Source organism: Acomys minous (genome assembly GCF_964271855.1).
Source record: "Acomys minous genome assembly, chromosome: 13".
NCBI classification, from domain to species: domain Eukaryota; kingdom Metazoa; phylum Chordata; class Mammalia; order Rodentia; family Muridae; genus Acomys; species Acomys minous.
In genome coordinates this window covers 20201724-20215777 of record NC_140495.1, presented here as the reverse complement: position 1 = coordinate 20215777, position 14054 = coordinate 20201724, and the positions used below count along the sequence as shown (strand labels likewise).

Below are 14054 nucleotides of genomic sequence, written 5' to 3'. Positions count from 1 at the left end.
GTAAATGATTCTCTGTTCCCTGTTAAAAATGAAACTTTTATGCTCTGTCAGCGTGATTTAGAGTTACCTACTGGGGTATGACTATGTAATGGGCTGTTTTCTGAACCCTCTGAGAATAAGCTTTCTTTGCATAGGATCAGAATTTATCTGTTAATGGATTTTCTTGCTGGTCTCTTCTTCCCTGGAAAATTCTTGCTTTGTTCTAGCATTTTAGGGTTTTCCATGTCAGTTTCCACAGCTAGTGAACAGGGCCACTTGGAAACTTTCTTTTACATCAATCCCTCATCAGTGCTGTAGGTGGAGATTTTTCCTAAAATTTGGTCTTTAGTTTTAGCAATTACCAAATTTTGCTTTTTGGTATCTCTTGGTGTTTTAAGGGAAGGCAGAGGAAGGGCTTTCAGCTATTAATGAGTTGTCATTACAAGTGTTAGCTTTAATATACCAAAGATGATGTCTTCCAGTAATTTTTTCTTTTTCTTTTCCAAGCAGGGTTTCTCTGTGTAGCCATGGCTGTCCTGGACTTACTTTGTAGACCAGGCTGGCCTCAAACTCACAGAGATCCACCTGCCTCTGCCTCCTGTGTGTTGGGTTTAAAAGCGTGTGCCACTGTGGCTGGCTTGTAATTTTTTTAAGTGAAAGAAATTGAGGTGGGCAAGCATGTACAACCTTTTTTTCCTAGCTCTTATAAACCTTAATGGATTTTAAAAATAAAGTGTCTTAGTTGTTTTTCTGTTGTCATGAGGAGACACCATGGCCAAGGCAACTTAGAAAAGCATTTAGCTGGGAGCCTGTTTACAGTTTTAGCTGGTGAGTTCGTGATCATCATGGTGAGGAGCAAGGCTGCCAGCAAGTGGGCATGGTGTTGGAGCAGTAGCTGAGAACTTACATCAGCTCCATACCCACAAGGTGCACAGAGAGCTAACCATAGTGACGTGGGTTTTTGAAACCTCAAAGCCTGTCTCCAGTGGAGACAAGGCCACACCTCCCAGCCCTTACCAAACAGTTCCATCAGCAGGACCAAGCATTCAAATTTATGAATCTGTTAGGGCCATTCGCATTCAAACCACCACAAAAAGCAATTGGATTTTGGCTTTAGTGACTTGCAAAAGCTTGTTTTTAAGATGAGGTCTCAGTATATTGTCCTGGCTGCTCTGGAACTCACTATGCAGACTCTACCTGCTTCTGCCTCCCAGATGCTTGGGTTAAAGGCATGTAGTACCATGCCCATCCTTCATAGAAAACTTCAGGAGAAGGAATAGAATAAACGATACATAAAAAACACTCATAGTCCACTATTTAAAATTAACTACTTAGTATATTCTGATATTCACTTTTTTTTTTAAATGGAACATGCATATTGTGCGCTTTAATTTCTTGGACAGATATTGAACACTTTTAGGTGCCAGGCATTTTTGAAAATTTGCTACATACTGTTTGCATCTTCCCTGTTTTCATGTCTTTCTTTCTTTTCTCTCCCCCATCCCCTTCCTTGTTCCTTCCTTCCTTTCTTTCTTTTTTCTTCTTTTCATCAGAGTTATTTTTGTGTTGCTGGGACCAAAACCTTGATGGAAGCAAGTTGAAGAAGGGAAGAGTGACGTTGGCTTTCCATTGCAGAGGGCCCAGTCTGTCAGACAGGGAGGCATGGCAGCAGGAGTGCAGTCAGGGGCTTGTCCACATGGCAGAACAGGCCGCCTGCAGCCAGTGCTCTTAGTCACCTGCTTCTGATAGGCAGGGCCTGCTCCTTGAAGGCTTGCTGCACAGCCTTCAAAATAGAGGCACAGCTGAGCACCTAGCATTTAAAGCATGAATCTGTCAACAGACCAGATTCAGACCATAGCAGGTGTGAATGGAGACTGATTGAATTATTGAAAGGCCATACTTCCTGGAGTACTGCTTTTAGGTGGTCTTCTACAAAGAAAGAAATGTGTAGGATCATTGTTTTCTTACAGATGTGGCTGTTATTTGTTTATTTTGATTTTTTGAGGAAAGGTTTCTATGTGTAGCTCTCACTGTCCTGGAACTCACTCTGTAGATCAGGCTGGCCTCGAACTCACAGAGATCCATCTGCCTTTGCACCACTGCCCAGCATGACTGTTGTTTATTAATCATTGCTGTCCTGCTAGGAATTTATATTACCTATAAGTTTATAGTCACAAATTGTTGCCACACTCTGCCCACCATTCAGTGTTATATTTAAAGAACATAAGCATTTCTGTTATAATATGAAAACCACTCCTAAGAAAACTTTCGAGAGTGGGTATTCACTAAAAATAACAGGATTATGGTGAAAAGAAGGTTCAAGGCAGACCACTCAAGACTTCTACTATTTCAGACCAGAGAGCACTAACAATAGTATAATTGGTACCTTATGAGGGAAGGTGGGTCGCCTACTCAAACCACTTATTGTGGCTAGGGCTGCCTGAGAGCAGAGCAAAGCTGTTAAAGTGTGAGAGGATGGAAATTGCAGGCCTCATGGTGGTGAGCTGTGGGGCTGCCCTAGAGTGGTCCAGGGGAAGTTCAGCCTGCCCTGCCAAGCCATGCGCAGAGCAGACTCCACTCCTCTGGAGACAGAGCGCTTATGCATGTGCTTACTTTTAATATTCCTGAAATGGAGCTGACAGGGCCCTGACTTACCAGAGCTGAGTTGGTTTGAGGGTCTTCCATTGGAATAAAGGATTCTCTTCCTGGACCAGCCCTGTTGTTGTGTTATCAGGATCAGTTCCTTATTTCCTGGCAAAGTATTCCGTGTTGAAATTTGGAAAAAAAATACTTACGACTAATCTTTTCTCTAAAATGATTTATTGGTGCTATCTTATTTTGTGAGTCGCAGGTTTTGCTTGTTTGCTTGTTTGTTTTTGTTTTGTTTTGTTTTAGTTTTGTTTAAGATAAAAAAATCTTTGAGTGTTGTCTTTCACTCATCTCAGAAAATTGAGATAGACTTATATAAAATGGGATACATGGATGAGCTTTAGGTATTCAAGTAGATTGCTCTTTAAGGACTACTGAGATGCACTTAGTACTTGCCTAGCCTGGGAAGCCCTGAGCTCAATCTCCAGCAGCACCAAAACAAACAAACAAGCAAATAAAAACCCACACGCATGCACATATGCTTACCTTGGGGCTGGAGAGGCGGCTCAGCTGTTAAGGGCATGTACAACTTTTGCAGAAGACCCAAGTTCATTTCTCAGCACCCACCGCAGGAGGCTAACAACTACCTCTATCTCTAGCTCAAAGGCTCCAACACCTTCTTCTGGATTCTGCAAATAGCTGCACTCACATGTGCACATACTCCTCTTCCCCTAAGATAAAAATAAAATAAATTCTTTACATACAGCTCTATGATTTAGATTCAAATCAAGATATTGAGCATTGCCATTGTCACAGGAAGTTGCCTGTAACCCCCATCTCCCATCCTTCTCTCTAGCTGGCCACGGTTCAGAGGTTTATCACTATAAGTTAGTTCTGTATGATCTAGAAGTTTTATCTAAATAGAACCAAATAGTTGGTATTCTCATGTGTCAAGTTTCTTTCACTCTAAGAAGTCCATCCTTGTTACAGAGTCTTGTTTTTCTTGTAGAGCAGTATTCCGTTGATGAGTGTAAACAGTTGGTATCAAGTCAGTGTGGGCTGAGGACAATTGTGTTGTTTTATTTCTACTTAGTAAAAGGCTTGTGAGCATCTGCACAAGTGTTTTGTGGACACAGCGTTTTCATTTCCTTTGTGTAATGACCTCAAGCGGAATTGCTGGCCATAGAGTAGGTGTGTCTTTAATCTATAGAGTAGGTGTGTCTTTAATCTATAGAGTAGGTGTGTCTTTAATCCATAGAGTAGGTGTGTCTTTAATCCATAGAGTAGGTGTGTCTTTAATCCATAGAGTAGGTGTGTCTTTAATCCATAGAGTAGGTGTGTCTTTAATCCATAGAGTAGGTGTGTCTTTAATCCATAGAGTAGGTGTGTCTTTAATCCATAGAGTAGGTGTGTCTTTAATCCATAGAGTAGGTGTGTCTTTAATCCATAGAGTAGGTGTGTCTTTAATCTATAGAGTAGGTGTGTCTTTAATCTGTAAGCAACTGTTAACTTTTCAGAGCAGCTGGACATTTTTTCCCACTCCCGGGGATGCTCTGAGCTGACTTGCCAGGGTCAGTTGTAGTTATTCTCTTGGGTGCCAGCGGCTTTCATTGTAGTTCTAACCTTTGCTTTTCTGAAGATAAATGATGTGTTTTTACCACCTCTTCACATTTTCATGGCCCCGTGTATATCTTACTATGAAATGCACCAATTTCCCTTCCACTCGTATAGCGTGGTTGAACAAAGTTTGCTTAGGTTGTAAGAAGAGGCCTGGGCTTCTTCAAGCCCATTCCTTGTGGTTTCTCTGCACAGCCCTGTCTAAAACACAAGAAGAAGGCTGACCAGCATTTAAAGGAGCAGCAGGTCGTTCCCAGAAGTGGAGTGTTCTCCTAAAAGCACTTGTCTAGCACAAATTCTCCACTGCTTGTTTTTCAGATTGTTTAGTAGATTTTTGTGGTGTTCTGCACCTGTAATGTCTTGACATTGGCAAGGACCCCTAGTGTGAAATTGAGGAGTAGGGGCATTCTTACCTTGTTAATGATTTTAGAAATAAGAATTTAAGAACTCACTATTGAGCATGCTAGCTGTATGGCTTTGTAAATGTTCTTTACCAGACCGAGAAAGTATCTGCCCATTCATTATTTGTTTTTATCAGTATAGGTTTTCAATCTGAGATGTCCTCAGTGCTTTGTTTAGAAATGTGTTTCCCAGGTTGGCCTCAAACTTGCTAAATAGCCAGGGATGACTTTGAACTCCTGACCTTCCTACTTCCTGACCTTCCAGCACTTACAAAGTGCTGGGATTACTAGTGTGAATCACCAAACCTGCCTTTATTATTTTCTCTTTTTCTACTAATGTGGTGAATTACTGACGTTTTAGAGGTTATAATATGCTTCCCCTTCTATATACTTTTCATATTTCATAATTATTCAAATCATAAGTCCACTCTTTGGGTTCTGAGGAGCTGATGGCTGTTGCTGTGGCTGTGGGTTGTGTGTCTTCTCTCTTGGCTTTTGTTTTCTATATATGAAGCTTTCTTTGTTGCAGTGTATCTTTTGTATATAGAGAATCACAGTTGTATGTTTTCCTTGTTTTTTGCTTTTTTGTTTTTTTAAGACAGGGTTTCTCTGTGTTTTCTTGGCTGTATTGGACTCGCTTTGTAGACCAGGCTGGCCACGAACTCACAGTGATCTGCCTGCCTCTGTGTGTGCCACCATACCCAGCTTTCACAGTCGTGTTATTAGCTAAAACTGGGTGTGGTGGCGCGTGTTTTAATCCTAGCACTTGAGAGGCAGAGGCAGAGGCAGGTAGATCTCTGTGAGTTGGAGGTCAGCCTGGTTTACAAAGTGAGTCCAGGACAGCCAAGGCTACACAGAGAAACCCTGGCTTGAAAAGCTAAATAAATAAATAAATAAATAAATAAAAATTAACTAATAGCGAGTCATTTTACCTTGAGTTATAACTGTGTGCTGTTACTTCTGCCTCATCTATCTTTCCATTACTTGTCTGAACTTTGTTTTAGCCCTGTCTTTATAAATTTATCTAGAGTAGCATATCTCAGGCTTGAGTGATTCTTTTTCTTTTCTTTTCCTTTTCTTTTTCTTTCTTTCTTTCTTTCTTTTTTTTTTTTGAGACAGGATTTCTCTGTGTAACTGTCCTGGACTCACTTAGTAGACCAGGCTGGCCTGGAACTCACAGAGATCCACCTGCCTCTGCCTCCTAGAGTGCTTGGATTATAGGTGTGCGCCACCACTCTTGGCTTGAGTGAGTTTTTGTAAACATCATATGTGTATAGTTGTTTGCCCGTGTGCATGTTTGTGTACCTCATATGTGCAGTGCCCACAGAGGCCAGACGCAGGCATTAGGCCCCCAGGACTAGAGTAATGGACTGTTTGTTGTGAGGTGCCATGTGGGTGGTGGGAATCGAACTCAGGTCCTCTAAAAGAGCAATCAATATTCTTAACTCCAAGCTACCTCTCCAGTTCTTAGATGAATTTAAATTTAATTATTGTGATTATAAGTGTTTTCTTTGAATTCCTCTTCCTTTTCTATCCAATCCCTACATCCCTCTGCCTCCTTTACATCTTTCTCTAACACCACCAGCCCCACCTTATGTTCCTTAGCATTTCCGGGCCTGTCAGCAGGGAGAGCCTTCTGTACAGGCTTCCAGCCTCCTCTTGGGGCATCGGGCACCCCCTGTAGGATGCAAACAGCAGTGCTACTCAAATCTCGTTTTGACTTAAAGGGACTGTCAGATCTGGGTCAGAAATGACCCACGTCTTTGACAGGTGAACTATCTGTGAGAGAGTTGTTGGTCTTTCTCTGTGCTTAGGAAGTCTGAGGTATCCAGCTTGACCTCTTTACACCACCCTGGGGGTGCAGACCTGCATGTTCAGTAAATGTGCAATTTAAACTTCCATTTGTCCTACCTGAGGACTAGGGACATCTGGACTAAACAGTAAATAAGTTTAAAGGAAGTTACTCTGCCATTATTCTTTTCTTCACCTGTCTCTAACCCTTGCTAATGCCTCCCTCTCCCTTTTGTCAACAGTGCCCAGGGCGCAAGTTCACTGCCTTGGTAGCACCAGTGATCGGCTTTGTTAGTACTATTGTTTTATTTTCCTCCTCCTCCTCCTCCTCTTCCTCCTCCTCCTCCTCCTCCTCCTCCTTCTTCTTTTTAATTGTATTTTTCACAAAAGGTTGATTTCCACTGAAGGTAGTAGTTCAAGGTTTTCTGCAGAAGCTGGAGTGATGGTTTAACAGTTACGAGCACAGACTCACATGGTAGTGGCTGACAACCTCCTGTGACTTGAGTGCAGGCAGTCTCCCTCCTTTCTGAATCTTTGTAAGTCTGGGCCAGCGATGGAGGCGTGAGTGGTGTTTCTCCGAGAGGCACCATTTTCAGAAGGCAGAGTGGCTGCAGGTGGTCTTGGCACGACTGTCTCAGAAGGAGAGCTATTTTCCGAGTGTCCGAGTGCCAGTCTCTCTGTCTGTGGGCTGTGACGCTGCAGCGTCCTGCCTCATGAGGCAGCTCATGTGTCAGCTGTTTGCCGCGCACACTTGTGTATCAGTGTTTTCCCTCTTCACTCTACGGAGTATCTGTAGTACTGACGGCTGTTACGTTGAAGACACGTGGATGGCTAACTGTTCTTCTTTTTTTTTTCCCTAGGTCTTGACGCAGAGCTCTATTATGTGAGGAATGACCTGATCAGTCACTACGCTCTCTCCTTTAACCTGCTAGTGCCCAGTGACACCAACTTCCTGCATTTCACCTGGCATGCAAAGTCCAAGGTAAGAGCTGCTGGCAGACGCGTGCTGAGCTCACCCAGTGTCCAGTAGCACGGGCTGTCCCTGGGCACGACCTGCCCCTCCACAGGCGGGGCAGTGGTGCTGTGCTGTGGAGCACTGCACCTTTACAGCTTTATATCTTACAGATACAGGCTTGACCCTGTTCCTCTGAAACGTTAGATTTAGGTGGCCACAGGTGGATGATCAATGCATCACACAGGACTGGGTCCTTCCAGGATTTTCCAGGGGCATCTGGATCTAGCACAGGAAGAGGGCAGGTGGGTCTGATGATGACTCTGCCTTTAGGGAGAAGCCATATGTGGCTGGAGGATGGGTGTTGTGGGGGGATGGGGAGAAGCACTGCTGAGTGGGTCTCTGAACACACTTGGTGACTGACTTGGACCTAGTTTTCCCATTCACAGTGGAAGCAAGGCGCAGTGCATGCATCCTCCCATGCCACCGTGCTGAGCCTCAGGAACCTCAGAGGCCGAGCCGAGCCTGGTGTACTTATTGGAGAATTCCTCACGCCCCTGACTGCCTAGGTTCTTCCAGCCCAAGGATCCTTTGCGTCCTCATTTCCCAGACTTGCCAGATAACACTGTTTGCTCCCCACTCCCTCCCCACCATTGCCCTTGAACTATTTGAAAACTGCTTGAAAGAATTGTGTCGCCTCACCCCTAAATACCTTAGTCTGTAATTTCTAAGGGCACTGGTGTCGTTTACATAATCAGAGCATAGTTATGAAAACCAGAGAGTTTAGTGTCTAACTCACAGCACTCACAGTCCGTCAGTTCCTGTCAACATCTTCATGGTTGATGTTTCACTAGTGATTGATGCTGCTTTAGTTTGTGTCAGCTTGAAGTTTTGTTGCCCTGTCCGTGTTCTTCAGCCTCTGAAGTTAATAGTGATGAGGAACCTGTCTTAGAAGGGTCCTCTATGAACATACACGCTTGCAGGGGGAAACACTGAAGGTGCTCAGTATAACTCTAATCATTCTATTATCTTGTAGACTTGTTTCTTTTCTTCTTCTTCTTCTTCTTTTTTTTTTTTTGGAGACAGGGTCTCATTCTAAAGCTCTGGCTATATGTAGAGCAGGCTGGCCTGGGACTCACAGAGATCCACCTGCCTCTGCCTCCCAAGTGCTGAGATCAAAGGCGTGCACCACCATACCTGGCTAGAGCCTGTTTTAAAACTACACCTTTGGGCTTCTTCTCAATGATATTGCAGCCCCTAATCATAGTTCTCAGGTATGGTGCCTGGTGATCTTTAGCGCAGTTGACTAGTTGCAGTTTATGTAAAAAGTTCATCATATGAGTGAGCAGTGTATGGCTTGGTACAAATTCTGAAGGCCTGTACGAGTACCCAATGAAAAGGAAGGTTTTCTACTGTCATAGTAGCATGCTGAGCAAGCCCATCCAGATCTCTGTCCTCATCAGGCATTGTTCCCTGATTCTTGTCTCGTAAAGAAAGGTAGTGCATGTGTGTGCAGTGTGCATATGTACCCGTCAATGCTTCCTGCTTTTGTGTGGTGCAGAGTTCTGAACAATGTGTCCTGGAAAAGGATCTCTGTTCCTTTGTATTGATTTGTGTGTTTCCCCCGTCAAATAACTGTATCATATTTTCTTGTATAGTTGTGCTTTGGTTTATTGATCACTTCCAGCAAGAGGAAACCATGGCCCAGGTATGGGAAGGACTTGCTTAAGTGAGTCTGGAGGCAGAGAAGCAGGAGCTGTGGGGGAGCTAACATATCCGAGTCACCTGAGAGGGCAGGAGTGGGGTGTTGGGGTCGCTTATCACTTGACTCTGAGATGTTGTCATAGACTTCAGAAGGAGAGCTGTCTCTCTCAGTTTCTAACACTCTGTCAGAAACTCTCAGTCTGGGCTGTTTAAGCTCTTGCCAGAAGATGAAATACTTGCTTCCGAGGATCTCCAGACTCCCTGGTGTATCACTCCGACAGCGCAGATATTTCCACATCAGTTTTCCACATCAAAGGTTTTTGCTGGTAGTGTTCTCCAGTGTTTACTTGACTGGTCTTGCCAAAGATTTCCCTCAGAGGCTGGGGCTGTGTGTGTCTTTTTCTTAATATTTAAGTCACGTGCGCCTCAGTGAGTGGTTGAGGATGTGTTAATTGTATTTTAAGATGGGAGTAGAACTCTGGTATTGATTCTCTCCCAAGAGTAGACTACTAGGCGGTCTTAACAGATAATTAGTTTCTTGTATGTTCCAGGACATTCCCCAGTGTTCAAGAAACAACATGCAACCGTGTCTGTTAAGTGTCAGTAGCTATGCTAGCTAGCCAAAAGGCAGAAACATACTAAGACGTGGCAGAAGACTCCCACCACCCACTGCCCTTGGTCTCCGTCCAGCAGAGTCTGCGGGGAGCTTGTCAGAGTTCCAGCAGCTGCCTCTGGGGGCCAGCCTGCTGTGTCCCAGTGGAGCGAAGTAGCTGTGAGAAAGGCGGTTCTGGCAATTTCAGAGAAATTAAAAGGCCGTTGACTGTAGGCAAGCACATTCGCTTTAGATCTGTGTTCCAGAAGGAGATGGCTTCACTCATCATCTGCCTATTCACATAGCCATGTGTTCCAGGAAAGGAAAAATACCAAACATGTTTATTTTTTTAGCTTATTCAAATATTTATATTTTCTCTAGTTACTTTCCTGAAGTATTTTGGCTCATTTATTTTCTGATAAACAACTGCTGTTCAGAGTTTTTTGTTTGGTAGGCTGTGATGTAGTTTCTAAATAGATCTGTTTCTTCAAAGGTGATTGACAAATGGTGTTCTTTACAGATCAGTACATGCCAAAGTAGAGAAAATTGGATTTCAATGAATGGAAGCCTCTTCTCGGACTCCAAAAACTGCATTTAAAAACTAGGTAGCCTAAGGACCCCAGTGTGAGGAGAGAGCTGCCTGTGATGCTTCCATGTGCGGTAGTCTATCAAAGAGGGGGTCTTAGGCTAAGGGCAGCCCCCTCGCTTCTGACCGTGTGTTCCTGGAAGCTGCTGTTGATTTTCTCACTCCTCTTTGTCACCTCTAACTGTGTCCTGGCTCCACATGTCACCTCTACCTGTGTCCTGGCTCCGCATGTTGCCTGCCTCCACTTACAACATCATTTCTTTCCCCTTTTTCCCTCTCCCTGTGGCCACCCTGAGATAACCCTGCTACTACTCTTGGTCCTTGCCCTCAGCTCTGCTGTTTGGGCCCTTTGACTCCTTGGCTGTGCTCAGTCTTTGCTAGGGTTTTTGGTCCCTGGGCAGCTATTTCTCAGCTTATAATAACTGAGACTTTTAATAAAAGAGGCTGAAAGAGTCGGGGGATTTTCAGGAGGGACACTGAGGGGCAATGCTAGGGAGGAGGGAGTTTCTGGAAAAGCTATTAATGCCATGGACAGACAGAGAAGCAGCAGTATGACAGGGCCCTAGCATCAGGACTGACAGCATGGCAGGACCTCTAGAGAGCGGAGGCATCAGAGCCATGTGATGGAAGTGGGGTCTCGGTGTGTGTTTGTTTTTATCTGAGGATGGAGTAAGTTTCATAGCATTTACCTGCAGGCAGGTTCTCTGATTCCTAGGCAGGAGGCAGTGATGGGAGTGGGGACCCAATGTGGCACCAAGTAACTCGCTTCCCAGGTGAGAGATCCTGGGAATGTCTGTTAGCTAGGAACTTAAAGACAGTGTCCCAGCAGGGTGCCTGTCTGTGTCTGTGAGAGGAGGCTGCTACAGGTTGTAGCCTGAGCAAAGGCTGGATTCTAGTGTGGCGTTCTACAGAAACTTGGTGAGTTTGGTGACAGGTAAGCTCAACTCTGACCACGTGGTGGCCCTCCCTCAATGCTGAGGAGGGTATGCCTGGTAGGTAGTCACAGGGGAAGGAGAGTGAGAGACAAGCTGAAAGTTTATCCTGGCACAGGAAGGATGGAGCCTCCCTTGGGACTGCAGCTCAGAGGGTCGATGCTCCGACAGGATGAAGAGCGGCCATCGAGCACAGGACTGCGGGGTCATCATGTGTAAACGCTGCTCTCCAGCATTTCATTCCCTCAGCAAGCCGTGCCAAGGCCAGTGGGGCTGTAGGTGCTGCCGCCAAGTGTGTAGGAGAGGGAAGAGCCAAAGGTGTCAAAACGACTGTGTCAGTGATGTCCCTTTTGGGGCACAGGCTGTGGGAACATGAAACCAAGTGGTCCTGGCTGTGCTGGGAAGGAAGGAAGGAAGGAAGTGGTTTAATTGACCACTGCATTCCCCCTCTACAAGCGCAGCCCTTGGCTCATAAACATGCCTCGTAAATGTTGACTGACCTAGAGTAGTGAACACAAAGAACTGCTTTTGTAGGGACCAGGGGTGGGTGGCCAGAGGTAGTGCTGGGGTCTTGGATGCAGACAGTATTTTTGTATCTGTTTTGGACATGGAGAAGTTGAGTGGTGTGTCAGTGAACCCTGAATTTCAAAGTTAACAGAAAGATGGCAGGAGACAAAATGAGCCAGCTGTCAAAAACTCTTGTCTGTTAATGTGGAGGGCATGAGACATGCCACTGTGAGTCGCCGTGAGCTTCAGAATAAAGAGCGTGGTTCCGCACAGGATGTCTAGAGAGGGCCTCAGAGCCTTACATGAACACTGACCCTATGTGTAGGCCCAGCGGTCAGGAGGATGCCTGAGGGGACGCTACATCGAGGGAGATGAGAGTGTGAGAGGCTGTGTAGAAGAGGGAGGTTCCTCACACCAGGGAGAACCGGACTGCAGCAGTGTTGGCAGCTCAGGAGGGTGTGTGTGAGAGTCCCTGGGGTGAGCACGAGGCTGGTGACTCCTGACAAGTGGAGCCTGGCAATGGCAGAGGCTGCCGAGGCCGCTGGGCCTTCAGTGAGCAGAGGGCCGCGTCACAGGCGTGTGCTAACGTCAGTCAGCGTATTTGCTTCTCATGCTGTATGATCCTCGCTTTCTAAATGCTGAAACTTATTTGTGTAGGTCATACGGCCTCATAATTCCACATCCATGCTGGTTTTCTTCATGCACCTCCGTGGCTTTATGGTCCTGCTCAGAGATCACATGGCATACTCTCACAGTCAATACCTCCTCTTGATGTTTTATTGCTGGAAAGCCGCAGGGTGCCTCAATGATAGCTCTCTAGCGCCCCTCGGTGGCAGACGTGGTGCTGTGGTGCGCTAAGTAAGAGTGAGCGCTTCCTCTCAGGGTAGCGGTTAACTCACTGGCTATATCGTTCTTTCTAGGAAGGCTGGTAGGTTGTAGGGAAAAGGGTGGTCCTGTTCTAGATACCAAACAGGCGGTGGCCTTCAGGTTGAATTTTTATTTGTTTGAAAGTTCCTAGTTTTGTTTTGTTTCGTTTCGTTTTGTTTTTTTTAAAGACAGGGCCTCATTTTTATAGCCCTGGTTGGCCTAGAACTCATATATAGACCAAACTGGCCTGGAACTCACAGAAATCAATCATGTCACCTGCCTCTTCCTGCTAAGTGCTGGGGTTAAATGCCTGCTCTTAGGAATCATTTTGGTACTGGATTGTTTGCACCTGTGCACAGCTCACATAACTGCTTACCTAATAAGCTCAGTAATAAAGTCCTTTCTGAGCTGGGGGTGGTGGCGCATGCCCTTAATCCCAGCACTCTGGCAGCAGAGGCAGGTGGATCTCTGTGACTTCGAGGCCAGCCTGGTCTACAAAGTAAGTCTAGGACAGCCAAGGCTACACAGAGAAACCCTGTCTTGAAAAAAACAAAAAACAAACAAGAACAAAACAAAACAACAACAAAAAGTATTTTCTGTTGCCACAGGTCCAGTGTTCTCTCTCTCTTCATTTTACAGGTTGAATATAAGCTGGGATTCCAAGTAGACAACTTTGTGGCTATGGGCATGCCCCAGGTCAATATTTCTGCTCAAGGGGAGGTCCCACGCACTTTATCAGGTGAGCCAGTGAAGACAGACAGCACACTGCTTTCAGCCGTCTCCCTCATATCCCTACAAGGACAGTGCTTTTAGTGAATTGTTATGTCTTTGTAGAAGTGTCTTTGATTAGCTTGTCCTTGTCTCTTCTTTGCCGCATTGTTGGTATCCCCATCTCAGTCCCTGCCTCTGCCTCTGTCCCTGCCTCTGCCTCTGTCCCTGCCTCTGCCTCTGTCCCTGCCTCTGCCTCTGTCCCTGCCTCTGTCCCTGCCTCTGCTCTGCCTCTGCCTCTGTCCCTGCCTCTGCTCTTACTCCCTACCCCCAACTATTGGCTTGGGTGGCCATTGTACATTGTATATCACCACAGGGTTATCAAGGCTGTCAGTGCCTCCTGCTCCAGTCAGCTAGCACATCACACGTTTCTCAGCTTTGCCCTGTGTCATTTTACCACTTACTCTTGCCTGCTGCCCATGGCCCAGCACCCCAAGAGTCCAGTCGGTGTTCAGTTCTCATACCCAGGCCTTTGCACATGCTGGCCTCAATTTGGAATCGTTGTTCCCTTATTTCTTCCTGTGAATTTACACCCATCCATTCTATAAAATGCAAAGTCTACTCCATCGCTTTCCTGTCCCACCTCCCATTGGTAACTCCTCTGTGTTTCCTGCTCATACCAACTTGCATGTAATTGTTAATGAATTCATTACAGCACTGTGGTTCCTTGCACAGCAGTTGGTATGCCATAGGTGCTCAGTATGTGTCTGAATAAATGGACTGACTGCCTTACTATAGCTTGTGAGCGGACACCTTGAAGGTGTCCTAG

General features: G+C 45.5%; 1 protein-coding gene across 2 annotated transcripts in view; it reads left to right on the top strand.

Annotated features, from left to right (window-relative positions):
* The window catches only part of RYK (receptor like tyrosine kinase), an 80031-nt gene that overhangs the window by 20968 nt on the left and 45009 nt on the right, over nucleotides 1–14054 (top strand). For both annotated transcript variants that reach the window (XM_084751713.1, XM_084751712.1), the window contains exons 2-3: nucleotides 7238–7359; nucleotides 13157–13256. In XM_084751713.1, the coding sequence (XP_084607839.1) occupies nucleotides 7238–7359; nucleotides 13157–13256 (222 nt within the window). The remainder of the gene's footprint in view (nucleotides 1–7237; nucleotides 7360–13156; nucleotides 13257–14054) is intronic.